This window comes from Calliopsis andreniformis, chromosome 4 (assembly GCF_051401765.1).
Source record: "Calliopsis andreniformis isolate RMS-2024a chromosome 4, iyCalAndr_principal, whole genome shotgun sequence".
NCBI lineage: Eukaryota > Metazoa > Arthropoda > Insecta > Hymenoptera > Andrenidae > Calliopsis > Calliopsis andreniformis.
Window position 1 is genome coordinate 11,691,785 of NC_135065.1, and position 27,630 is coordinate 11,719,414.

The 27,630-nt window shown below is 45.5% G+C and overlaps 1 protein-coding gene across 1 annotated transcript; it reads right to left on the minus strand.

Annotated features, from left to right (window-relative positions):
• Positions 1 to 799: 799 nt before the first annotated feature.
• LOC143177866 (ras-related protein Rap-2a) lies at positions 800 to 27,013 on the minus strand. Its single transcript, XM_076376122.1, has 4 exons — positions 26,729 to 27,013; positions 2,871 to 2,981; positions 1,213 to 1,636; positions 800 to 1,115 (listed from the first exon to the last, which is right to left on the minus strand). Exons 2-4 carry the CDS (start codon positions 2,963 to 2,965, stop codon positions 816 to 818), a joined length of 819 nt encoding a protein of 272 aa, XP_076232237.1. The 5' UTR covers positions 2,966 to 2,981; positions 26,729 to 27,013; the 3' UTR covers positions 800 to 815.
• Positions 27,014 to 27,630: the final 617 nt, after the last annotated feature.

Genomic DNA, 27,630 nt, shown 5'->3' on the forward strand with positions numbered 1-27,630 from the left:
GAGGATGGGCAGTGGGAAACAACCCTGAAATAGAATTTTCGTATAGGATACTTTGGTATATTCATAAAGATGGAACTCTACGGAATAGTTACGTTAAAGTTGTCGCGTGAGCTCTATTAATTTCAAGTCGAATGAAAATATCGCAAGGACGTTCTCGATAGACGATCAACGTGGTTTGGAATATAGAAAAGAGGAAACGAATAGGTGGTAAGAGAGAAATGTAGTTGAATCGATGAACGAGGAGTGACAGCATTCATTGGGACACGAATTTAGTCGACAAAATAGAGACATACATTGAGAGTACGTTTACTTGTACTAAACACATCGAATCGTCGAACAACGAACATTGAATTACACTCCCCTCGTTTCTTTGTACGGTTAGAGTATACACAAGACTCGCTAACTCTCTCCACTCGGAAAATACAATATATTCGTATCAATAGCGTTCTCGAACTTCCCAAAATCGAATAGAGGCCATCTCTACAAGTAAAACTCCTACTATTTTATTCACGCGGTTCGATCGATCAGCGAAACGCCTTTAGATCTCGATACCTCGAGTCCCTCGTCTCGTTAACCGAAGAAGAGGAAACAACCTTGCCCCACGAACCAGTTAGACCTTTATCTCTTAATACGACGTCTCTCTTCGTGTTTCCCTCGAGGAGCCATTCGACGATCGATTCCAGTTTCAAACATACAGAAGACAATCACCGAGTTCTATCGACCTATCTCGGTGAATTCGCCAGTAGAATCGTCGCTGTACAGTTCCTCCTTGGTTCGTTCCCTCCTTTCGAATCGGTCGAAACGCCAGGGTGCTCTTACGACAGGATGCATGAATTCCTCTTGGATTCAGAGCGCTCTCGGATCTGCTGCAAGTGCTGCAGCTGTGCTGGCGAGGGCACGTGGGCGCTGCTGCTGCGGGAGTTGAGGTGCTGCGGGGGTGGCAGAGACTGTCGACGACGTCGCCGTAGTGCTGGACTCAGGTTGTACTTGAGCTTCGCCTGGATCAGCAGCTCTTTGAACACCTGCGAGATGTTGAGGTTCTCCTTCGCCGAAACCTCCACGAATCCATTCTCCCACTTCATGGTCACCAGTTCCCTCGTGCTCTCGGTGTCCACCTAGAAACGAGAAATCGTGGCAGGCAGGGAATAATAGACGCTCGACGAGCTTTGAAGAGATTTCTAGAGTGGAACTCGGGAAAATTGGAGTAGGTACCTCTTGCTCGGAGTCGACCAGGTCGACTTTGTTGCCGACCACCACGATTGGCACCGCGCCCTTTGTGCTGAGAATCTGGGCCCTCAGCGTCTTCACCTCGAGGAACGTGTTGGCGTCGTTAACGTCGTACACGAGGATGAAAGCGTCCGCGGACTTGATGGAGAGGTCTCTCATCGCGGGGAACTCGTACGAGCCCGAGGTGTCCAAGATGTCGAGGGTTAGTTGGATATCAGAGACGTTGAAGTCTCCGTGGTGCATCTCCTCCACTGTTCGTTTGTACTTGGGCGTGAACGTATTGTAGAGGAACTGGTTTATTATTGCCGATTTTCCGACCTTTGCCGCCCCCATCACCACGATCTTGTGTCTTATGGAGCTCTCCGCTGCCTTTCCACCGCCGCTGTCCGACTCCGACAGTCTCTCATTCCTGAAATGTTCATTGAGATCTATAATTAGGAGTAACTGGACTTTCATTTTGGTTCGGTAATTTGAATAGAGGAATTTTGTGAATTTTCAGAGTCAAAGAATTTAAGCAGCATAAATCCAATTAAAGCATAGTGCCTTTTAGGTCGTAATTAATTTTTTAGAGAGATTCTAGATTGTCTGGATTTTCTACATTTTCTAGATTCTGTAGATTCTCCAGATTCTCTAGATTCTAGGTAGCTAATACTTTTAGGTATTCTGAAGTATATAACACTTACGAATTGGGTGGGGGTAGAAGAGAAGGGGATTGTAGGAATTAGTTTGCACCGTGTCTATTCGTCCCAGTTATCGTAACAACCCAAGCGAGGGTAGACGGGGTAAATAAAGGAGCAAAGTGTCCCGCGTTTAAGGGGACAACGACTCCCGAGGGAGAATGGCGCTAATGAACGCTGAGGATCCCTTTTCACAAGGGCCCGCACGCGTTATTGAGTGCACGTTTTGTATACAAGGGCTGGCCTGAATTCGCACCACACTATTACCTCCCTGAAACACTTCCCCTCATCAAGTACCGCCGGCCCACTCTCGCTTTTGCATGCACCAGATAACAACTGCTCCTAAGTATCTTCGTCTTCGTAATCATCCACGCTTATTACAGGAAGGAGTTGGACGCGGTTATTAGCGATGGCGCACAAAGGAGAGAAGAGCTGAGCTTCCCTTTTTGCGAAGACTCGCCGCAAAATTAAAGCTCCAACCTGGCCTGAGAGCACGTCGAGAGGAGACTATGACGACGAGGACGGAAGAGGGATGAAGGAGAGAGGGTAAGTGGTTGAAGCTTAGAATGTGTTTCGCGTTTCGCGGAAGATGCTTTTCTCGTCTTTTTGTTACTTCTTGCTTGGCAGTTCGTACATTGTTGGAGGGTTGGTGCAACCCTTACGTTCCTTGAAATTAACCCTTAACTGGCAGGTACAGGTCATGGCATTTGCATCACTTCACATTTAAATGTTAAACGTGAAAAATGTCCACAGAGAATTTATTATACATATTGATATACAGGAATATTATAATATTAAAATGAAACCTACCAGTTTAGGATTAACAAGAGCAGCTTGCAAAAGTAGAGTTTGAGAAAGGGTCAAGGGGATGAAGACACGTGTCGGGGATGAAAAGGGAAACAGAGGGGGACTTTATTCACTTTATTGTCGGAGTATAGAAGTTGTCGAGCTCGTAGACTTACATACCTAACGTGTTTCGTTGTTCCATCCTCTTGGCCCTCCTTTAAAGACGAAGGTTGTAGACTGAAACGACGTCGAAATTGATGCCGACCTTTCATCATTTGTGCCCGAGGGTTCCTATAAAGTAAGATCGAACGTGAGAGCATTCGATAAAGTCAGAGCGCTGCGGAGAAAAGGAATTTGATAAACAAAGGACGGCAGAAAGCATCGCGTGACGTGGCATCACTTTCTTTCGCAATTTCCGCGAATTACAAACAGAACCTTCGCTGGCCGTTTGCGAGTAATGGTTGACGAGGACGACAGCTATTACAGTGTCTGCGCGCAGTTATAGCTCCTTTGTGAGCGAAGGAGAAAAAGGTTATGAAAGACGAGATGATACACCGTCTGTATTATATTACAGAACGTCTCTTTCGCTTTGTGCATCGGCACGAGCTGTGAACGTGCCTCGACGCCTAGGAAACGTTCCTCGTTGATTCAAACGCGTTAACGCGAGCAATTCGATTGTTTCTTCCTTTTTCCCCTCAATTTCATCCCCCGTTTTATCGCGACTCCCTCGACAACTTTTACTACCCTCCAACGCCCACCTATCGTCCTTCAGTATCGGTTTACATAATTTGTCAGTGATATCCGCAATGTTGTAGTCGCGAAATCGATGCGCACACAGAATGTTAAAAATTCGGAACAGTCACCGCGAAGCAAAGCTCTGCGGTCTGCTATCATGTCCAGTGGAACCGATTGATCCACCTACAGATAAACAGACAGATATCATGCTGCTGATAAAGCTGGACGAACCATGGACGTCGAATACCATATCGATCGGTTTGCTGGGTTTAATCGCGCTATAATAACGTATTCTGCGAGCACCGTGCCACAGATCCGGTAATCGAATTCTAGGGTTCTTTAGAGGCTCTGCTCTAAGCAAATACGAGGGACTGAATAATTCTCGATACTGTGTAGAATTTCAATTCATCAGTCCCAGCTTGAGTTTAGATGTTAGAATCCTTTTTGGGAAGCTTGCATAAACTGAAACAACGATCCGCCAAGTGGCTTCTGATTTAAAAATTTTTAAATATTCAAAGCTTCAAAACTAAAAAACTTTAAATTTCAAATTGTCAGTATCTAAATATTTGTATTTACTTCAGCTCCCCTGTTCACGAATAATTTCACGCATGGTTTAAAAAAATGTAAATAACTGTAACCAACCGCCTCTATACATGGAATTTGGAATGTCATGTAAATTTTATAGCTCGAGGATATAGAGTTTAAAGTTTAGGTGATTTTCTTTTTTATCAAGTCGAGAATTTTTAATCCCCTCTAATATGAAATAACCCTCGAAAATTCTCACGGTTAAGGAAACACTTGCGCCTCGAAGCCGATACTCTGCGTTACTAAGTTTCACTTAAAACCACCGATCCCTGGCGCGCATTCAGTCGCGACATCCTCTCAGAACTTTCGCGGCGCTTATGAATTCGCAAACACCTTGGGAAATTATTCACCCGAGGCCCGAGCTCTCCCAAACGAGCATCCGTTCCCATGAGTTCCTCAAAAATTCACGCGTCCCTGGATAACTTTTCAATTTTCTCGCCCCTTCGCCTCTCGAGCGAATTCCTCGTAAAGCGCGCTTTCGTTTCATTCTGATTCTTCTCGACGTTGGTTCGATTAAGGAAGCAATCAGCTGCTCGAAATTATTCATGGAAGTTTCTCGGGTTGTTCGACCGATCGGTATTCTCGCGTTTCAAGGGGGATGTAAATTGACCGAGAAAGCGAGGGGACACCGCGCAAAAAGGACGGAAATTCATTAAGCTCCTCGTCAAACTTTTTCGCCCCTCGAGTGTTTCAATTTATCGCGGCACAATCGCCTCTATAGGTCTGATCCTCGCTCCATTCGCGAAATCGCCAATATGGCTCGGGGGAAGGGCGAAGTAGCTCGGGGAACGGCGCCCACGGGTGCCCTTTTGTTTCTCGCCCTACGAAGCGACATTTTCTAATCTCGTCTAGGCGGCTCGCAATTCCCCGCGGTGGATAAACACATAAACTCTCGCCGCTGTTTCAGCGGATCGATAGGTCGACGCGTAACGCAGTTTCTCATCCCGATAAGCGATATCTCGTGAAGCGGCTCGAGGTTCGTCATATGTATTCGTTGGAGAACAAGACTGGCGGTGATCGATAGACGGCGGTGATAATTGCCAAGCAACCGGCTGAAAACTGTACCGATAAGCGCTCGAGGCTGTTTTGATCGAACTCTTCGATGCAACGATGGAGTTCCTGTTTGTTGAAAATGTTTGGAATAATATTTTGTAAGGAATCCTTGTTATCTTTTCTACGTGGGCAGCTTCCATTTCGGTCCAGCGTTCATTTTTACTCTATGGCATTTTGAAATAGATGGTAAGCTAATCTCCATACGTATAGAAATTTAAAAACGATAGATTGATGGCTGTTAAGAGTTATGGAAAATTTAAACCTGTGAGAATTTGGACGTTGCGCAGTTTTGTCCCCCGTGGTACGCCATTTCGCTAGTTAATAGTGAACGTCAAACCCCGTTTCCGCCACAAAAGCTGCCACTATGCAAACACAGAAAGTTTGATGAGACACTCTTGGTATACGTGATCGTGCGCATACATAAAGTCGAGGAGCGGTCCAAGCGTGCTTTAAAGGGGAAGTCAGAGAAAAATGCGCGTCGCGAACTTTTATGGTGTAGACTTAAAGCGTTTCACGACAAACACCGCGTATCTCATTTCCTCCCTGTGTTATAAATCACTTCTTCGAAGAGAGCACTTGTTCAGGCTACCTCCACTACGTTAATTTTTTACGTTTGCCTCCAAAATTCTCGCAGTAGAATTATTCTGTGTACCGTGGGCGCATGGATCCTCGCGAAGATAAAAGTAACATCCTATTTCGCGAGCGCGTTTTAATCTTCGCGTTTATTGGCTCGTAAAGCCTCGAAGAAGCAGAACATCGACGCAGCGCACCGATCTACATTCTCCTCGACGATATTACCTCCATAAACTATCGAAAGCGTTGTCCAACTTTTAATCTAGCTCCTCCAGAATTTATTTCCACGTTTGTCTCGCGAAATACACCATTTCGAGATCCTTTGTTGAATCTTCTCCGTGATAACGCTCCCCAGCAATTCCCGTTCGAACAGGCGTTATATAAATTACGGTAATTACGAAATACTACGATCAGCTCTGTTAATATATGCGTTGCGATTCGCAATTAAATGGAGGGAATCAGTATCCATCCCCTGGGAGACGAGCAATTACCGATCCCCGAGTCTTTGGGAGCAGTTCCAATAACAGGCTTGCTTATTGTCAAAAGGAGGAGTATTCAGTAAGACTTGTGTAACACAGAGTTACTTATTTAGCCCCTTTTCTTCGTCTGCGAGATAATATCTATTTAAATAATAGGATTTCTCTGTCATTTTTATTCGCAAAGTCCACCTTTCTCCACGTAACTAACAAAGACGTCTCGCGAAAGGGGACAAACGAATCCTGGCCCTAAGCAACGAAAATGGAAAGGAGCCTCGCTCGTAGTATCTATCTAGGCTCATAATTAGATGCGTCTGGAAAGCTCGTCTCTCGAAATAATCCGAATTAAGTAGACTCGAAGCCTCCTTTGAATACCCTCTTCCCATTCTTCGGTAAATCTCCTCGTTAGACTCACCCTGAAAGCGTCGCGAGAATTTTCTCTCGGTGCTGTACTCTGCCAACGTTCGCTAGGATCCCGCAGCGACGCTTATGCAAGGCGCGTATCGCGTGGCGGCTAAAATTATGCGGAAGCGGGTGATATATCACGGATCGATATTCAGATTATCCGAAAAAATGATGCGGGTGGGCGTTTCGCGGTATCAAACTACGCCCAGTGTCGCGATAAGCTCAGCCAGGATTTATTGGCAATTTGACGAGCCCGATTCTCCCTTGTTCACCGTTTTTCGTTAACCTCAGCCCTGTCGTGCTTTGGATGCGTGTTGACCTGCTTTCAAACTTGCCATGCATTTTGCAAAAGGCGAACAAAAAAAAAATGGACAATTTCATGAGTGACGACAGACGTGACGTGCGTCAGGCTGCCAGCGTGTCGTGTCTCGACGCGCTGACGTTAATTAAATTCAATGACTGCGTTAATGCCGGCGTTAACAGCTCGCTGAAAAAGTCCCCTGACTGTTTTCCGATAGACGTCGCGTCGATTTAACGTTCAGTTCGCCGTCGAGCCGAGCAGAGGATGGATTCACATGCGTATCCTCGATTGAGTGCACTGTAGCTTCCTGACGATTGAAATTTGAGGAAAGGTGTTGAATTCCTGAGCGAAGATATTTCGCACTTTTCTTAGATATTTTATTTATAGCACGATCGAACCTTTGTAGCGAGATAGCAGAGACTTCTCAGAGGCAGAAGATTCCCAAGAAGTTTCGGGAAGCTCGTCGGAGCAAACACCGATCTCTTCTCCTTGGAGATTTTATTTCTCCTGATTCTCCCGCCTGTGATTTACGAGAATGAATTTCCCGCACGGGTCACGGGGGCAGTAGAGCTTCTTTTCTGGATGTCGAACTGTACGAGTAATTCCAATTGCGCTTGGGGAACCATAAATGCTGTAGCGTAATCCCCGAACTCTATTTACTTTTTTATTCGACGCGCGTACATTCGAGGTAAAGTGGATTCTCCCTCATTAAGGGACGGATGTATGCCCGGGTCTAATTAATGTCCATCTTACGTTTCTTTTCTTTTCACCTCGCGACGACCTCAAAAAGCCTCCCTTTGTTGGCCGACGATTCTAATTACGCGCCCTTAACACTCCCCTCTAAGTGGATCTTTTAAGGGATTCGTGATTATTTTGACTCTCGCAGAGAAAGACCCTCGGTTACCAGATTTTCGCCAAGAAACGAGGGAAGTGTCCCCGTTGTGTCGTGCTAGCTTTTAATTAAGGAAATCGTGAACGTTTGCCATATTCATGGAATATTCCTAATGAGAGTAAACGCTCGTGACGTAACGATATCGATGGCTTGCTTCGACGAAGGGGATTGGAGCAGAGCTCTGATACGAGACGATTTCAGTGGAACAATGAAATATTTCATAAGATACTAATGGAAGGAGGTAATTCGCAAATCGAACGCGCTTGCAATATAGAAGCCGTAGGATCGTAAAGTCTTCCCAGGTTCCAGGGGTTGTTCCGCTTCGATGGAAATTTTTACGTAACCCGAGGAAGCTCCTCCCATAGGCGTTCTCGAAATCTGTGACGGTGTGAAAGTGTCTTACCGATGAATAACCACTCGTATATACGTAGATGACCAGACCGACGATGGAAAATGCTTTTACGAGACTCGTTTTGCCTCGTAAATTACGCGCCACGGGTTGAGGCAACAAGTTCGCGACAGTTCCTCGGCCATACGAGCCTCTTCCCGCTACTCGATAATCGATCGTCTACAGTTTCACCCAACTTATCGCCTTTCACGCACCATCCGAATATATGAGACTCTATACAGAGGCGGCAATCACAGCCCCCAATGTTTTAGAATCGGCAAAAAATAATATTTCCCTTCAGAAGTTTTCTCTGAGTTTATAGTAAAATATTTGATTCGAGACATTACTCGTTAAATGCATGAATTAGTTGAATATATTTTTAAGGAGGATCGAAATTTCATTTGCTAAGCAGGGGAATATTTGAATTTGAAATAGTTACGCGAGAAGGGTACGCAAACCCGAAGGCACCGAATTAATTTGCATACTTAATAGATTAATGGCTACCAAGTTACGAACTTCAAACCAGAATAATAGGAAATTGGGAAATTGCGATAAAGTTAAATTACAAGACATTTCCCATGTAAACATCATTTCATCCCTGAAACGTTGCAATTTAGAAAATGCTTCTCCAAACGCTCAGAATCTCCGAAACAGTCTATCTCCGATCCACGGATAACAAAATCCATTCGTCAACCCGATGAAACCGCCACGTTTCTCGTTTCTACTTTCCTTCGCTGACTCGGTCATCTCGTTCCGCGTGCAACGTGTCCAATTCAACCCTCAGCGTAGGGGTGACGTTGGGAGGAAGCGGGCGGATCCCCACGGTGACATGTTCCCATATCGGTGCCGCGGGGGAAGGAGCAACGGGGTCGCCTGTGGACGAAATAAGAAAGGACGGGAATTGTAAGAGGAGCGAGCGTCTCCTCGACGGGACGCCAGAATCGCGAGGCGCTGGGTGAGGGTGGAAAAAGGAGCAGAGGGGAGAGAAATCGCGTCCCTTCTCGGCGACGGTCTCGCCACCCTTGCCTCTGCTCCCTGAACCAGATCGGTGCAATACGACGAAACCCGACAGCATGGAGCCGGCCAGTTCCGACGACTGACTTCCTTCCCTCCGGGTCGTTGCTCCACTTTGCTCACACGCATCCCACCCACACGCTGTCCGCCGATTATCCTTCGATACAGCGCACACACCGACGCCCGTGGGCGTTTCGCTCTGTTTACACGCAGCGGCGCGTGGAAATTTGCTCGGTCATTTGCGTCCACGCGCAGCTCGCGTGTCGCGCCCAGCCCTGCGAGAGCCTGTTTGCTGCTTGCTCACTGGCAATTTTATATCAGGGACAGCGGAGCGAATCTGTGCTCCACGCCTTTCCAGGAACTCGAATTTTCTCAATCCAAAAGTCACGTGAATATTGCTGCAATCCCCTGACGATCTGAATTGCCAAACGCTGGGGCATCAAGATCCTTCAAAGATATTATACACTATTTCAGAGTGTCCTGGATACACTACTTCCTAGTTCTCTTTTTAGTTCTTAGAATTTTACTTCGGGAATCTTCTCTGAACATATTCTTGAATTATATGTACCTACTCGTATTTTTGTTAACCCCTTGCTATACTGTGATGAGTCTGAGTTATGCACTTTTTACAGATTACGCCATACTCACAAAGAAAATTGTACGAGAAGGGGTTAATTCGTCATTCTTAGGGAGCCCAGAATTTATAGGGAGTAAATCTGTGCTAGCTTCGAGACAGCAAGTGTCTCGCTCGCATTGTGCACGCGTGTGCGTGGACCCAGGGAGAATCAGGACCCCCATGAATTATGCGAGTTCGCTGCCAGCAGGGTTGGCGAGCTTCCGAAACGCGGCAGATCGGTTACGTTGACCTTAATGCGGCAGAGAACCGCACGATATTAACCGGGCGTTCCTCGCGAAGGAAATGGGGTTGTTGTTGTCGAGGTCGACGCCGTAACTGGCTGTATTTTGGTCAGCGCTGTTCGCCCCGAATAAAACGTCGGGAAAAGTAATTTCGCTTATCGTATAGGTCTCTGGTTTCCTCTCCTCGAAATTATAGACCCGTAACGCCAACCCTTGGGAGAGCTATGGCACCTTTCGCGTCCTCTCCCGAAGCTTGTTTCCCCGCGCGATTCCGACTTACACGCGCCGCTGTTTCGTGGACCCTCTCGAACATGTCCAACTACCCCTTGTCTTTATAAATGTGCGGCCTGAGGGGTGGACGAGTTAGGGAAAGGCGAAATGTGCGGTCGCGAGAACTCTACCGCCATTCCCCATGGGCCTTTGACGAGAGGGCAGGTCTTACATAAACTGGAGCTCGTCTATGATTGGATAGGTTCGTCTTTGAAAGGGTATTCTTGGGAGGAACGTTCGTCGATTGACTTCTATCGACCTCGATGAGCTTGGGTTTGTGGAGAGCCTAGGGCGAGGTAGGGTGATTATTTTTGGGTGGTAGGTTTGTGGTCTGGTAAAAAGAGGAATCGGTAAAAATTGCAGAAAAATGTTTTTAGTATTAGCTATTTTATTTGGAAGTATTAAGTGTGTTAATTATGTGACTTTTATTAAATATCGTGTACTAATATACCAGGACATTCATGTACCAGGAAAGCACAAGGGCTTTCAAAATGTTAAATTATCCCCAAAGTTCTATTCTCAAGAGGGCCAGTTTTTCTTCTCCAACATCCCTCCGCGTTTAACTCTGAACCCTCAGTAGGATTTGCTTGAAAATGACGTCTATTAGCCACAATGCATCACAAGGGAATTTAGATCGCACATGAATCATATTCGCTGGCCCGATCCGCCCATCTCGCACACCCGCACGCAAGAAATTTACTATAACACTGGCGACCGAGTAGTCTGATCCAAATGGGACGTCGGGTGCATTACTCCAGTTTTGGCTCGTGTTTTGGGCGATGACGTCGGTGACCATTGTTCAAACTTGCGTCGTTGATCTCTGAATTAGCATTAGCCTGCTCTTATAAATACTTCACTCGGTTTCTTCTTCTCTCAAGAACCTCTGCGTGCATCCGTACTCGTTCTCCGCGACGCTTGCCGCTGGATCCTCGAAGATCGACGAAGCAAGGGTTTCTTGTGTCTCACGGAAGTATTCTAATGAGATGGAAAACCATTGCTCTAGTTTCAGTGGCCTGTTTCGCCAGTCGAGCAACCCCTTTTCCTTCAATGCTAATGATGTCGGCGATGCTCTTTGCAGTCTCGCCGACAAGAGGACTTGATAAATGTTCTCGCCCGTGACTCCAGTTTTCGCGATTAAATTGAAAGCGGGAAGACGCTCGTTCTCGCACACTGCGCGCGATTCTTTATCGGGAGTTATCCGAGGGCCTCGATCGCTCCCTTCGGAGGCCTTCAATTTATAAACCTTGATCCAATGGGCCCTCTGTGCTCCGACACTGACAAATAACGGGAACGATGATATCCTCCTGAAACGTGGATTCCGTGGCAGGATTCGACGCGGCGGTAAACACCACCCTTCCCGTCGGCGCGAGAGAAAGGCCTCTTTTCACGGCGAGTGATTCGATGTTTTCATCCGGGGCTTGGTGAGTAGGCGACGTAATATCGACGGGTCTTAAGCTAGGGAATTGATGGAGGAACGAATCGAACCGCAAAAGTGACGAAAGGTCTTCTTTTTTTAGTCACCGCCCTCGCAGGGGAGAGCAAAGTTTAGAGTGAGGGTCTGTATTTCAACCTCGCGCCTAATTTCATCCCCCAGTCTATAGTAAAGTTGTGTAAATTTACGCTAAATATGATTCCAATAAGTTAGCTCTATACTTCATCATATTCCAGCTTATTTTGTTGCAAAAAAATTTCTATTTTTATTCTTAGTTTTCTTTGTGGGATCTTTTATGAAAAGTTGATAACATAATATAGATAAGTTTTGGAATAGGAACCAAAAAGCCTTAGAGTGAGCCAAAATTTGAGATTTTTCTCCTATAGTATTTGCTCGGGTATTCAGTGAACAGAAGTTAAAGTTTCCCTCGTTATAGGGGATATCATAATTATCCATAGGGAACATGAGACGCGATTATCTCGTAAGTTCGCGAGGTAAGCTTCATTCGGGAACGATCAACTGTTTCAGAGGGATATAGTTCCTAGCTTCTCGACGATTCCGTAAAACCCCTGAAGTGCATTGACACAGATAAGAATAGGATTTACACACCGGCCGCTGGGATGCTAATCCCAATCTAAGAGAGTTTCAAAGAGGTCACCGACGTCCATATTAAACGCAGATCCTCTTAATGCCTGTGTCGCGCTATACGTCCACTTATACTACTTGCACCGTCTAGCTACACTAGCATACTCGATTACTTCTGGAGAATCGCCTCTGCCAGGCTTCTTATCTCTCTCCTTTAGCCCGAAAGCCTCAGTTATATCACCCCCTCTGATCTAGGAGGATTTTTATGGGTATGTTAAGTGAAACAGGAAAATATGTCCTCCTAGAGACGGTAGTTATCTTCGGTCCAATGAGTTCTCAGCTTCTCTGCAGAGCAGAAGACCATTCCCTGAGGGAAGTTCGGTTTAGGTGTCCTTCCTGTGTCTAAAGTGGGCTTGTGGCGTTCTCGAGACCTGAACACCCCAGAAAAAGCAAACTCTCGTCTTGGCATGGGAAAGATAGAGTCGGTTTGCGACTTGGAGTGTTGGAGGCTTTCCTGGCAGATGAGAGTTGAAACAGGATGAAGGATGAGGGAGCCGACTAATGGCCTCGTCGACAAGATTGCTTAAATAGCGATTCCTGGTTGATGAGACGAGGTTTCTTATGGGAAAGGCACTCAGACCCCAAATATACCATGGCAGAATCTCGATTGACCACGTCTCAATTCTTCGCAATTCTTTTTACTCAGAATCAAGAGAGGAAGAAATCAATTCTGAGTCATTTAACATTCGTGGATAATTTCAACCCATCCTGAGGTTCCTAGAAATTCTTAGCTCAGAGTTTCCAAGTTCAAAGACCTCAGATCCTAATTTCGGAGCAGTGAAATTAGCAAGATCCATTGGTACCTGTTAGTACTGGTGCTCAGCAAACAACGCTCGCACAGCTGGGTATGCTGGAAGACACGGGTGACACTTGTTAGCCGCGTATGTGGGTTAAGCCACGATAACGATGCGCGATAAATACCGAGTAGCGAGGATGCATAAATTTCAGATGTCATTAGCCAGCGGACCAGGTCAGTCCCCTCGTTTTCAGTATGTCAACGACCACTTTCGACACGATAGATGCTCTAGAAAAAACTATACTTCCACGAGCGAAAGAATACGTGGCGCCAGTCGCTCGTTAAGGGCGGCGACCTGTGAAATTTTGAAATAGCGATATCGTCGCGACGAGCAGAGAATACAATTAAAATGATGGCGAGTGGGCGGCGAGCGATTTTTCACGGTTGAACGGAGCATTCACCCTCGACTTCGCAAAAATGCGTCGCAAACACCTTAGATGCTTCGCTGACGCTTGAGATACATTCAAGATTGTTAAACTGGTATATAGATAGTACGTTTTCGAATGACAGTAACCTTTTAAGGATGAAGAAGAAGGGTTCTCCAAGTTCAATCTGAAAATTTGAATATTCAAAAAATTTCAAATTCGAATATTCAAAAATTTTCAAATTTGAATATTCAAAAATTTTCAAATTTAAATATTCAAATATGAATATTTAAAAATTTTCAAATTTTAAAGGTGAACGTTACATTTCGAGAACCCATCGTTTATGCAGAATCAGTAGAATAAATCCTTCATAGTCAGCCACCTTTCTATCCTAACCATAGCCTTCACTCCTAATTAGGAATAACTGTTACTAGACTTCGCAGAACACACATGCGACCCCAAAATTATCGAAATCAGGTCTGATAACACGAACGGCGCGTTACGTCCATGAATAAGACTTAATTACAGACTATAATCCTGTTACAGAGGACGAAATCGAGTTACGGTGTGACCGCAGGTAGATTGCAAACTCATTCTCCCGCTTAACTGGTCGATTTAGGTAACAGGACTTCGTTCTGCGCTTTAATCTTCATCTGCCACCACTCGCTACCATATTCCCTGCACTTGAGTGTCCCCAAACGAGAAATTACGATTCCCCACGAAGTACCACTTCGCCCCGTTAAGGAATTGCAAACGACCCCGACGCATGAACACAAATCCAGTCCCGAAATTTCTTCCCTGATTCACAAATGAGCTTATTCGCGAAAGTTTGTTCCATTCCAGGACCGCTTAGCCTCGATTAACGTCCGAGTTCAATTTAATTCGCTTCCCTGGTTCCTCGTTTTACTTCCCACTGCTACGTGAATCTTAATGTCTGCTTTCCATAATCCATTTTTCCGCGACGACGTCCAGGCAGGAACCACGGATCGTTTCCTCCATTTTCGACTCCTGCACGCAACCCGCTCGATTTCAATTTCCGCGTTCGCTCGTGGCTCGTGTAAACGCCGCGACGCGGAGGAACAGCGTCGCGACGGGCACGGAGAGGGATCGGGGTCGACTGTGAACTGGAAACGTAAACCAGATCGTGAATTGGAGCGCCGTTCTACGGAGGCTAAAGACAAACGGCATTTCACGACGAAATTCACTCGGTAGGGTAAACAATGATGCGATCGTGGGCTGAATATCAAGTTCTACCGCAACGGAGGTTACGAGTTCCTTTGAGGGTCTTGCGATGGGGAAAAATTGGGCTGAATATTGGAAATAGTGGTCTTTCCTGTGCTGAGGAAAATAGGAGGAATTTCATTTTTCCTGAGAGCAATTTGAAACTACAAGAATAGAATTATTAGAGTTATTACCATTTTTAAGGTTCACTCGTTTTTAATTTGCAATTCTGAATAAAAGCCTTCCGAAATTTACTGTCAGCGTAAGAGGACCTACTCTAGAGTGCAGGGAAGCTTCCAATGCTGAGTGAGAAATTTCCGTCACGAACTAGAAAGAATAGCCTCGGTACAAATGAAATCCTGAGCCAATGGTAGAAGTATTTCGTCGAACGTCGATGAAGATCGAGCAGCGAAATAGAGTGGACATGGAGGGTGAGAAACCGCGCAATTTTCCGTGACACGCGGAATCCATTCCGGAAGAGAAATCGTGAAGCGTTTGTTCTCGCAACTCGAAGCGACCCTTGTAACTCGAAGCAACTCTCGCAAATCTAGAGATACTCTAGAGACATTTTTCCTTCTCTCGAGATGTATTTTCGAGCGTAGCGTCTGACCCGAGGAACGACGACTTAGGGAAGGGTGTTGCAAAATTCCATTTAGCGAACATTAAATGATAATGGGTCCATTAATTTCCCGTTCGTGTGTCTGACGCAGTTTGACAAACGACGGGAAACCCCTATCGCTGAGGGGAAACGCGACAGAAATTTCGTATCGCGTGCTCGACCTGCGTCTGTCGTTAATTATGGGTTTTGGCGGTAACAGAGATTCGATCAATCGACTTTTTCCGGTATTAGGCTCGTCAGCTGGATTAGCTTTATGGGATCGATTTGTCATCGTCGGGGAAAGTTTATTAAGAATGGGGTGAGTTTAACCCTCTATTGATGGGGGTTGAGGATTATTGTATAATGTATCTAATATAGCATAGCTTCCAAATGTACAGATCCTAATTCTCAGAATTAGTATAAACAGTGAAATATAAAATCCAGAAACACGAGAACTATTTCCCAGTTCTCGCCGAGGGATGATTGGATTCGCCATGATGCTACACGCGCGCAGTAAATTTAGGGGCAACAATATCACGAATATAAAGTGGATTAGAGCTTGGAGAGGATTTCAGCGATTGTTCGTAGACGAGGGACTAAATGTTAGTAAATCGCGAGGCACGTTTCACCGCGAGGTTGTTCCTATGTTCAATTTATCGCCTTTTATCGTACTCCCATCGATCCGTCATTAATGCAGCGCGATGATGTCTGTGCAAGTTATTTCACCGTAATTCTGCTCGCGCTTATGAATCACTTTGGCGTGAATCACGCTTGATTACTGTAACAATAAATCATCAGCTGGACTTGTGCTAGGCGCGTTATGACAGTGAAACAATAGAGGCTGCTAAAAAATCGAGCAATATAATGGCATTTATTTGCTTCACGGTTACCAGTCTAATTGCGTAATTATATGCAGCATTGTTACATTCGTCGGAGGAGCTAGACGTGGGAGCAATTAACGCGATATTAAACATGTGTCACGTTAATTTGCAAATTACTTGGCAGCGAATTGCTGAAACGTTTCGCTGTGGCCCTGCGTAGGAGGCGGTAAATTCACGGAGCTTCGTTGGCTGCGTTCCTCCGGGACGCGTTGCATCAAATTTTCATATCGAGCTTTAGCCTGTTTAATCAGATCTTATCTGTTAACGCTGGGCTACGTCCGCTTTGTTCGGAGACAGTCGCGAACTCGTTAACTCCCATCGACGTTCTATCGCGACGAAGAATCTGAAGGGGGACAAGTTTCTTCCAGATTGTTACACAGCAACGTATTTCCTGGTTGGGGGTGTTCGAGAGTCGGATGAAATGGATTCTTCAAAAGATATGCAAATCGTCTCGTCGATTTTCGAGGTGTTAAACGCTAGCTAACTGGCAGCTCAAGTTTCATGGAAAAGAAGTCTCTACTTTGATAGAACAGAGCATCTGAGCTTTCTCTGCAACAGAGAGGACTTTTTAGTGAGTTTTTTATGTGTAGTTAATATTGAAAAATTTAATAGAATACATAACTAGCCTTCCAACTAATTTATTATTAGAAAAGTGTATGTGTGAAATGTTTTATTTAACTAAAAAGTACATGACAGAAACGAGAACAAAGCCGAGTGTGACGTGTTCGATATGTTCTATTAACTTTTTGTCACCGTCAGCTAGCGAAATGAAATTTTAAGCCATAGACGAACGAGCTTCCATCGTTCCATAGAACGTCTTAGGAAATCGATTTTTTTCCCGTTATCGGGTTGGCACAACTAGTTCGCGTTATCAATGGGATTTTAATCCCTCCCCTTAGACAGCAGGTTTAGAGGAACGTATCTAAAAGATGGATACCCTTCGAACGTCGCTTTGGTTATTTCACTGTAGCAGATGACAGTTTATCCCTCGCTTGGTTGCGATCTGATTGCCCTCGTTCCTTTCTCTTCCCTTCACCCTATGCTATTTTCTATCCAGTCTTTTTAGATCAATTGGAACGGTAGAATTTTCCGGTATTTCAGAATATCCATCGAACAAAATGTTATATAAATTGTAATCGAAATTCATGTGAAATTCAATTTCGATATAGATTACGAACTTTTTGAATGACCTAACATTTTAGAAATGAGGTTTCGAAGAACGTGTAGGACGATGCAATTGAAATTGTCACTCAAATCACTTCATTATATATTAATATCTAATATATACAAATACTCGTGCATTGACTGCACAAAAATGCACCTCATAGTCGTCCAAAGGTTTGCGAAACACATCCAACACAAAAGAAAACCTGTGCTGGTCAAACTGCGATTAACCCAGAAGCGTTGCCCGCATCTTTCCAGTAGCCGAAGGCCTCGATTAAGCTGCAAAAACCGCTCCTAGGGGAAACTCTCCCCCTAAAGTTTCCAAAGTACAAGCTTTAACCCTGGGAAGCTCTTACTTCGATTGGCTGCTTCGAGAAACGGACGTTACTCCGTGGATTTTTGAATTTACGATGGATTTACAATGACTGGGCTGCGTTTGCAGGGCGGATTACCTCGCGAATAGGGTATCAGCGCGAGCGAATCGAGGGAGTTGTAGCGTCCGTATCGACACAGGGAACGATCCTAATGTGCCCTCTGCGAGCTTCCTGGATCGCGTGCAACTTTTCGATTACCTCGCCTCGCAAGAATTCAGTATTACCGCGGGAAACATTCGTCGTTATTTTCTGGATCGATTGCGGTACGCGATCCGAGGATTTTATTCTTAACGAACAGAGAACGGATTATTCGATTAAAGTACGATAATTCGGTACAGCGAGGCTTTCGTGGTAAAACTGCCAGATGCAGAGACAGGCTCAAAGGGAATCTGTTTTCTTGAAGCTGTGCCTCTGTAAAGCAATTTATCTTTGCTGTTATTTATGTAAGGTATGCTCAGAAGGAAAGGCTCTGAGTGAAAAGATGAGTCGAAGGCGTGGGATGAAGTTTGTAAAGTGTGAGAATTGAACTTGAATTTAGGTGAGTACAGGTGCACTGAAATATAATGTAATTCTAGATCCTTGAGGAGTAGGTACGCGGAGTGAGGAGAATATTCACAGTCCGACTATTGACTGATCCTATCTACTGTAGACTAGGAGCATTCTCGCCCTGTCACCTCAGGCGTCTAAAACTCTACTTCATTGCACTTGTACTTGGATAAAATATAATATTCATTTTCTCAAAACGCGATACCAACAAATTTCGTTTCATATTTCTAAAATCGTCACCCTTTTATTTTTACTGCTTCCTGTGAGAAACCTTGTGTAATTTTTATACAATTACCGGTGTGTTATCTCGCTGATATAATCGAGAAGGCAGTGGTAATTCCAAGCGTAGTAAAGTATCTCATTTTTCAAGGGAAAATTGAATTTGAAACCTTTTATAAAAGAATTCTTTTAGGTCTCCTCAGTTAAAGAGCAACACGTGTCCGTGGAATTTAATTCCTTCAGACCGCCTCCCTTGCATTAACGAATGAAACCAAAGCGGGTAACACCATCCACAGTTTTTCTCCTCTCGAGAAGAAGGGATCCCAGTTTCCTTCCAAATTAGAGATCACAGAAAACCTCAGGTTCACGGTGGAAGTTTCGCGCCTTTCCATCGTTCACTGACAAGAGACAAATTTCTCATTGTAGAGCGTGCCAGCGATTTCTCTCCTTCCTCGAATCTAACATCGCCCACTCGAGAGCCTCGAAATTGAACGCCTGTAACGCTCGTTCTTGTTGATCCTCGAATCCATATCAGCGTCCTAAAGTGCAACAGACCAGGAGATGGAGAACGAAGCAACAACGCGGTCATTTTTCACTGACAAAGTTTCAACAGCTGGCGCACGACGAATCGCCGCTGTCTCGTTGATTCAGAAGCGATTTCTCATTCCGCGAATTTACAGCTTGATCTCGAATGGAACATCTCCCGCGTTATGAAACGCCTGTGATATACTAGAGGGTTTTAATTGGTCACAATGAGTATTTCGCGCAATATTTCAAAATTATTATTCTAGAAATTCATCATTGTCAGCAGCAATTTCCGAGACGTCTAACCCTCTATATTTTTTTAAGCTACCCCAAGCTTCAGTATTAAATTTTCTCAGCAAATAAATTTATTTAACCCGATACAGAGAAGTTCTAGCGTGACAAATTCGATAATTTTTTCCCAACAAAATTTAAAGTTGATTTTTGTTACGAAGCTTGGAAGTCTAAGTATAGAAAGACCAACGAGGATACGCGAGAGGAAATTAATCCGACGACCAGCGGCTATAATTAAACGGTAGATAAAAAGCGTGGAAAACCGACCGCGGGATTATCGAGCAATTACGTATCGCGTCGCGATAGGAATTGCCGCGTATTTTCTGTCGCGGGAGGAAGATTTTCCCTGGTGAATATTACCATCGAGCCCGAGCAGTCGATTTCCCGTCGAAACGGAACGAAAACAAAGCATTCTATCACAGTGACGCTGTTAATCGGTCGGTCGTTGTCACGCGAGGGAATCGTGTGGGTAGCTCGGTCCAATCGACGCCCAGATTCGGAAGCTGTAGTTGGAAAAAGAAAGAGCAGGCCATTCGTTTTTCACTCGCCAAGTTTTCGTCACGTTTTCGCTGATAAATCGGGCGGACTATCGAATCGAGCTTGAAAGAGGAAGGAGAGCGTTTCGATCGACGAACTCGAACAGGCAAAACGCAGATTTGCATAATATGATAAAGTGTTCAGAGTCGCGAGCCTGTCCCACTGATTCGACCACTTCGTGAATTGCTTGGAACTTCGAAAACATTCGCCTGATCCAGCTCGAGTGGCTTTCGCGAGGCTGTCTGACGTAATTTGAATCAAAGCGAGCCCTGGCTCTCCTACAATAACAATACTACAGTTCAACTATGTGCCCACGTTTCTGAAGGAGTAATGGATTTCTCGAAGGCACTATTGGGTAACCCTGGTAACTGTGGATTGTAGTATTTAAAGGCTTTGGTGATTGAATTATAGTGACAAACACTCGAGAAAATATGAAGCTTTGATTCTGTAAATGCCATGCATTAGCAATCCAATTCCGCTTCAATTTGTTCACAACTGTCTCTGAGGTTTGAAGAGGAGGACTAATTGAATTTAACGAGATATTGATGGTTAAAGTTGTTTTTTAGATTCTTGAAGAAGCTGATGCACGTAGATCCTACTTTACCCTTAAAATTAGGTACAGTCATGTTTAGCTCGACAAGTTCTTCAAATCCACAGCGACCTATCAAAATCAGCCATCCAAAATGCGCAAACTGACCCTTCGAATCTAAATTCAGGGAAATCCCAGCGAATCAGCGTGCCTCGAAGACAAGCTCGCGGGACAGATCAATCTCGGCGAGAACGACAGGCAAAAAGGGGTCGTGAGAAATGAAAATCGTGATACGATGTAACGGGCGACATAAGCGTGGTCGAATTTGTCTGGGAGATCGATCTCTCGCGATTTCGTTTCGACAGCCCTTCCCGCTTGCAGCAATTTCACTAGAGAGACTTTGCCAAGGGAAAATCGAAGCTTTCAAAAGGACAGGAAATTCGATTTTTCGCCCACCGAGGAAAGAATAAGCCACAGTCACCTGTTCCTGTGAACCTGCGGAAATAGAAAATATTTGAGATTGGATTTCCCCGAGGTACAGGGCGCAGCTAATAAATCCAGTGGAAGCCGAACTGGGGGTTGACTGCGGGCAAAATCAGATATCTGCGGCTTAATCACTGTTTCATAAAGACAACAAGCGTCTGTCAGCGCGACGAGAAAGAATTATCCTTGTCTCTAGCTACCAGGAGTGCCTGCTTGCTTGGGATATATTATTCATTCGACGGACGGTGCGTTGATCCTAAGTAAATATCCCAGAGTGTGCTCGGAGCAAAATTTGACCCACACCTCCTGCACCAAGAATTTGATTTCTCAGCCAAGGTCTACCCAGATTGTCCCGAGGCGAAGTGGGTCACCCTGATGAACTCTGTCCTTTCGATCTTCTCGGTTACAGGTAAATACTGATGAACCTATGCATTTTCTCGACAGAGTTCCTTCTCAGTCACTGGACAAGCAAAAAATCTTCAGCAAATATTGACCCACGATCGCAAAGTAGGAACTCGATTTTTCCATCCCTCTACATTCACTTGTCCCAACTGTCCCACGTGTCCCTAATCTCTCACGAGCTCGAGAAATTGATTCCTCCACGTTACAACCCTATAACTCGCTAGATTGCTCTCCACCATTTCAGGATCTCCACGTTACAGAGCAGCCTCAGCCCCGATCGCTAAATCCCGAACTCTTCGGGTCGTTCGCCCAAAGGCGCAGGATTCTCGGAGTTTGATCTCCGACCCAGCCAAAATCCAGCGAAACGCTCTCACACTTGTATCATCGCCGTCGTCCCATCCTTTCCATGTCTTCGAAACTCCTTCGAGACGCAGCAACCCTCCATCTCCCTAATAGAATCCCACCCTCTGTTCCCACCCTGGCCAGTTTAGGAAGTATGCATTCGACCTAAGTAAACTTGCCGAATCCTCTCGGCTCAGGGTCCAAATGAAAATTTGATCCACGTTCCCAAACTTTGATCCCCTTTCTGCCCCAGCATTCGGCGCCCCTTCCTGCCCTTCTGCCCAGCTCGTGTCTTTTCATCGTCACGTTACACAGGGTAATCGATAGCTGTGCCCGCGCGCAGGGTGCAGGAAGTCAAACATTATTATCGATAGTGGCCCTCCCGTCCCTCGTTTCGTTGCGTCGGCCGTGCAACGTTAATTGGACGTGCACTGTAGATCCTGCGGGTTTATGGCTGGCAAGGCGTCCGCTCGTCGTTCCCCGCAACGACCGCCGCCTCTCCTGCTCGCCCTACGCTCGAGCAATTGTTCCAGGGCGGTTGCAGCGTCCGTAACAAACCGTGTTTCAGGGACTTTATTGTTCCGTGCTGATACAGCCGGCTTCCCTATTACAATTAATCGTTACCATCGCGAACAACGTTGCGTGAATTCGTATTGTGAGCCCTGCGGTACCCGCTCGAAAGCGCCTGCGGTTCAAAGCGAGCTCTGTCCTCCTTTGCGCCTGGATCTCGAGGAACAGTGGGGAGAGATATTCGGGATGGATACAGGGTGATAAGAAATCGGAGAGGCGGTCTAATTGAAACTGGATGAGTCTTGTTCGGGGTAGTCGAGTTGCTTGTATTTAGAAGGGTTGAAGTTGGGGATATTCTTCGCTTGCAATCGGTATTGTCTCGAGACTCGTTATTGGTAATGGGTTTATTGTTGGGAAGAGGTCATTTTCTGGGATAGAGAAATGTATTTGTGAGTTGGATTTTTGGGTGCATAATTTGATAAAAGTAGAATCGAAAGAATTAGTTTAGGAAGGTTAAAAACTCTAAATTTTTAAAAGGTCTATTTTATCTACTTGAAATCTTTCTTAAAATAGTACAGAAAATTTGACCAGATTCTGCCTCTTATATTCCTACTCGCCATAGTGGAATTACTCTACCTAGAACAGCGTAACAGTATCTACAGTGTATCGCACCTCTGTTCAACCATTCAGTGGCAAATGTAATTTGCCGAAACGGTCGTTCTGCAATATCGTCCGAAATGAGTTACGTAGCAAAGTGACATTACCTGACCCAAGTCAGCCCTGAACCTCGTTACAATTTACCGTGATCGTTATAGGGCATCGCTTAGCAGCGGTGCAGCTAGATGCAACAGATGTCTGGGTGAAAACCGTGCGTTTGTCGTCGGCTGGCTTGATCCGCTTAATCTTAGCGTATTAAAAAAGATAATTTACGCGCGAGCCACCGTGGCCACCGGTTGTGCATTATTCGCGCGATTCAGCCAGGAACAGTCGAGTGCACAGGCACGTTAATACAGGAGCCATAATATTTCTAATTTAATGAGCCACCCGTGTGCTTCTCTACATTTAAATGCTCAACTGTGTTACGAGAATCCTGGCAAGTCTTTGAAGTGAATTATTTAACCGTCACCTTTTAGCGAGGCTCGCGAGGGGCCAGCGGGTCGAGGGGTCAATCTCGATTCCCCTTCCACGATCGCGAATTATAGTTACCTCGAAACGAATCGTGTGCTCTTGGCGTTTCTGTGACAAGAGGTCGAGTCGTCGGTCACGTCGGAAGTTATTCGACTGGGGGAAAGCTAACGAGCTGAGCGTGGACTAAGGGAGGCACGTTTCAGGTGGATAGGGGATGTTCCATACGAGCGAGTGGGAATAAGCCGCGTGGGCGAATATTAAACTAATTAATTGGAGAGGAAAAATGAAGCGTGCACTCTCTATGGGCAAGCAGCGTACTAAGGTTTCTACAGGGGATAAGGGGAAGCGACGTGGGAGACAAAAGTCTCTGTAGGGGTTGCGGATGAGAACTGTATGCAAATCGATGGGAGTTAAGGCTTTAGAGTTTAATTTCCCTTAGAGGTTGCTCGCCACGAGGTCTAATTTCCTCCGCGGCCTACGGGCTAACAATCGACAGTGTCTGTGGCTGAATTCGTGTCACTGATATCGTTGAAGGAAGGGGTTTCGCTTGCTCGCGCGACAGGAAGGTCACAAAGGGTGGGTCGGTGGCTCTGAGTGGAGCAGGAAACACGTAGAATCTATTACTGGCAGGATCCTTGGCTCATTCGAATTTGATGATACGGTGATCGCGTAAAAACTTTCCGAGTTACTTCCAACCACGTTTTCGTACGCGCCTCTATTTAAAGTTGCCGCGAACTCGGGTCCAGCCAATTATTGGTGTCTCGAATCCTGCCTTAGGGTAAGCAGTTTCGAGCGCGACGAGAACGATTCCGAAACTTTCTATATTTTCAAAGGCGATAGTTTTAAATTTAATCTCGCTGGCACGATGCTATCCCTCGTGGATAGTTTCCTGCTGGAGGCGCGAGTTGAAAATTATACGGGCCCCATTTGCATGGTGGCCTTCCTCGTTTACTTTCTGCTGCGTTATCCTAGTAAGTACGGCAATTATTCCACTTTCGAACGATAACCTTATCTTCACGCGCTAAGGAAGAATCAGGAAAGAGCAGCGCTTGCGGATTTGATCGAGTTTAAATTGTGGGCAAACTTCGTTCCATAAGTGGGGTCATTAATTTTGGTTCTTGCCAGGTGGAAACGGCTTTGACTAGTGACCGGGTTAAAAGAGACGGGCTAATTATCTCTACTGTAGCCAGAGAGCATATCATCGTTAAAAGTTGTATAGTGAAGGTAGTACAAAAAGGGTGACATAATTCGATAATGCGGGACACTATTTTTCCACTTTTCTGGCGGTCAAACACCATTCTATTTTTATAGATACCCTTAGATTACCAAGATGGAGTCACTTAGGGAGTAAACCATATCTCTAACACAATTAAATTCAAATATTCAAATTTCCAAATTTTCAAATTTTTAAATTTTCAAATTTTTAAATTTTTAAATTTTCAAATCTTCAAATTTTCAAATTTTCAAATTTTTAAATTTTCAAATTTACAAATTTTCAAATTTTTAAATACCTATTGAATTTACAATTGTTCAGCCTTTTTGCATGTTTCTATGAATTTTGAGTGACTCTACCTCGATGCTATAAGGGTTAATACTAGAATTCGACAGACTCGCTCCGAATCGACAAACGATCCCCTCGAATGTAATCAATACGATCGAACAGCGATAACGGAAATGTACATCGTTAAAAGCGACGATCTCGCTAGAGACACTATACCAAAACGGCTGTCTAAAGGGACTTTGGTAAATGGTGCAATCTACCGCGCCATTTCCGACAGCTGACGGAACAGTTGCACAGATAAGGCCAGAAAGGAAATGAGGAAACATCGATGGTCGACGGGGAGGGTTGCGTGAAGGAAAAACGACTACGCAGTTTTCCAGTGAAGGGGAATCAAAAATCGGTACCACCTCTATTCTTAGAGGGACGAGACTTTCGCGGTAGGATATTACCTCAAAACTGTGGATTAGCTTCGAAAGACGCAGAGAAGAGCTTTGTGCAGGCTTTTCGAGATTACCGCGAGCCTTGCGTCTCGGGTTTAATAACGATAAAATTTGTTGCTGCCTCGGAGGCGATAAACGGAAGACGGAAGCCTAGGGAGACGGGGCCGAATCGCGTTATTAAAATAACTACAAAGCACACTGTCGCGCACACCCCAGCCCACGTAACTCTCGTGGAAGCTGTAGCGAACCTGTAAACAAACTTCGCCCTGTCAGTAGTGAGGGACCAAGGCGACGTTTACCCTGTTTCTCGTCTTACATTAATTTCGCCCTTCTGTACACACCCGCTGACAATCTCGCCTCCGTGCCTTTGTCTAGCTATTTTTAGCGAATAAATGGGAAACAAGTTCGAACAGGAGCGAGGAACGAGCGAAAGTCCAGCGCGAAGGAATTACGCCTTGAAATTGTAGTTAAAAAGACAGGGTAGAAGTTCGCCGAGGGATACGGGATACAATATCCTCGTTGTAATATGATTTCGATTCAAGCGCGTAACGTGGGTATATCACCGAGGAATGTTCACGTATACCTGCGTGGGAAGATTAGAGGTTACGTTGCGGTAGCTAATGCAGTGAAAATGCATTCTCTGCATTGTAGAGAGCAATAGCATTAGTATCCCATCAAGCAAGCGTGGCCGTCCTTCCGACTGGCGAATTATTTCCTATGCTAGTAATTCGGCTAGTTGTGGTTACAGCGATATTAATAGTTTTAACTCGGGACAGAGCTTCTCTGCTCCATCCCACGTGAAATTGAATCTATGGTATTACAGGAATTACAGCGGAGTTAAGATCAGACGAAGTTCGTGATTCTCAGGAATCGTTAGCCGAGTTAATATTCCGTGGGGCTTCTCCCCTTTAGTTCATTTGCGTGTCGCGGGACAAGTTTCGGAAACTTCACGTGGTTCGTTTGGTCAAAGAACAGCATTTCTATAAACGTCGATGCGGGTAGTATCACTGTTTCTCTAGATCGTCATCCAAGTTTTTCCAGTGGAAGATATTTCTTGGGCAATGTGAGGAATTGAAACTGGCGAAATTCTTTAAGGAATTAACAAAACAACTATAACTCTATAAGTTGTACTTTCAGAAAACTTGAGATTGAATTTTTATTTCATATCTACAAGATGGAATTTAATTTAAGAAACTCTTGTCTTAAAACACGAGAAGCGAAATTTACTGTAATGGAATTTTCTTATCTCATCTCATTTCCAGACTTCGGTTATTAAGAATTCTTCGTACCCAAACTCGTCAGTAGCTATACCTATCTATTCCCAGCGCAGCCCTATGAAAAGATACAAAAATGCAAAAAATCCAAACTACTAAATATCTCCCAAGAAAATTTCTCAAACTCTTGAAGCTACTCCACGTTTCGATGTTCTCTAAATCTCGATCTCTACCAGACTCCTTCTAAAGCCACTCATAATAGTCCACGGCGTCATAGAAGCAACACGTAAGACGCAGCGAGCGTCGTAGGCAGTCCCGTGTAGGGAAGCAAAGAGTGTCGCTTACCTGAACGTGTGGCTGAGGAAGTAGAGTGCGACGGCTCGGTTAACAGGTGTAAACCGAGTCGGTTCGAAGCGCGGGAAAGCTTCGAGTGGGCCTTCGAATCCAGCGGTAACTCGCGGGCCGGCCGATATTCTCCGCAGCTCGGTTCGCGGCGTGGCTCCTAGCCGGCCTTTCGAGGGGGTGGTTCCAGCGGAACGCAGGTGAAACGTGGCTCTCGCACCCTCTTGCGCGATGCGTAGCCTGGCGTCGTTCTGAGCCGTCACCAGACGAACACAGCGTTGCGGGCGAGCTAGCTCTGTCCGGTACTTGGGCACCGTGCCGGGTGCTATCCTCGATGCCTTCAGTCGGCGTCTGCGCTCTCGTAACCTTCCGACCTTCTCTTCCACCTGCACACCCCCACCGAGTGCCCAGCGTATTTTAGACTACAGCCGCGCTAGCTGCTCCTCTCGCTTCCTCCCTCGACCGCCAGACCACCCCCTCGCCCTCCAACCCCTCTGGCGAAGCCCTGCGTGCCGACTCACCTGACTCCCTACTAACGCGACAGCACCTGCTCGCTGCACCTGAGGTAGGGTCAATGCTTCTGCTCGCGGATTCAACGACTGTTCGCTTTGGGGCGCGAACGGGGTCGAAGAGGTTGTCGGTGCCCATTCGCGGGGGTGCGAGAAAGAGACTGGTGAGGGTTGATCGCAGGGGAGGTTGAAGGATGTTTGGCAGAGACGAGACTCGGGTCTTGGCTGCGGTTTAGGGCTGGCCAATATTTGGGGCTGGCAGCTGTTTTCATGTAGGCCTTGATCCTTTTTAGTTTGGAGTCAGGAATGGGAAGACTACACTTTTTTAGGAAAAATGAATTTTGTTTTTGTGGAGTATGTAGAATATTTTTTTGGTAGGTGGTTACTGTGTTCGCT

What these genes read in the sequence shown, in the direction of transcription:
- LOC143177866 (XM_076376122.1), bottom strand. Translation starts at nt 2,965, where the DNA reads ATGATGAAAGGTCGGCATCAATTTCGACGTCGTTTCAGTCTACAACCT. An exon ending in GGAACAACGAAACACGTTAG is followed by an intron (nt 1,637 to 2,870) that starts GTATGTAAGTCT and finishes TGAACATTTCAG; the next exon opens with GAATGAGAGACTGTCGGAGT. An exon ending in TGGTCGACTCCGAGCAAGAG is followed by an intron (nt 1,116 to 1,212) that starts GTACCTACTCCA and finishes TCTCGTTTCTAG; the next exon opens with GTGGACACCGAGAGCACGAG.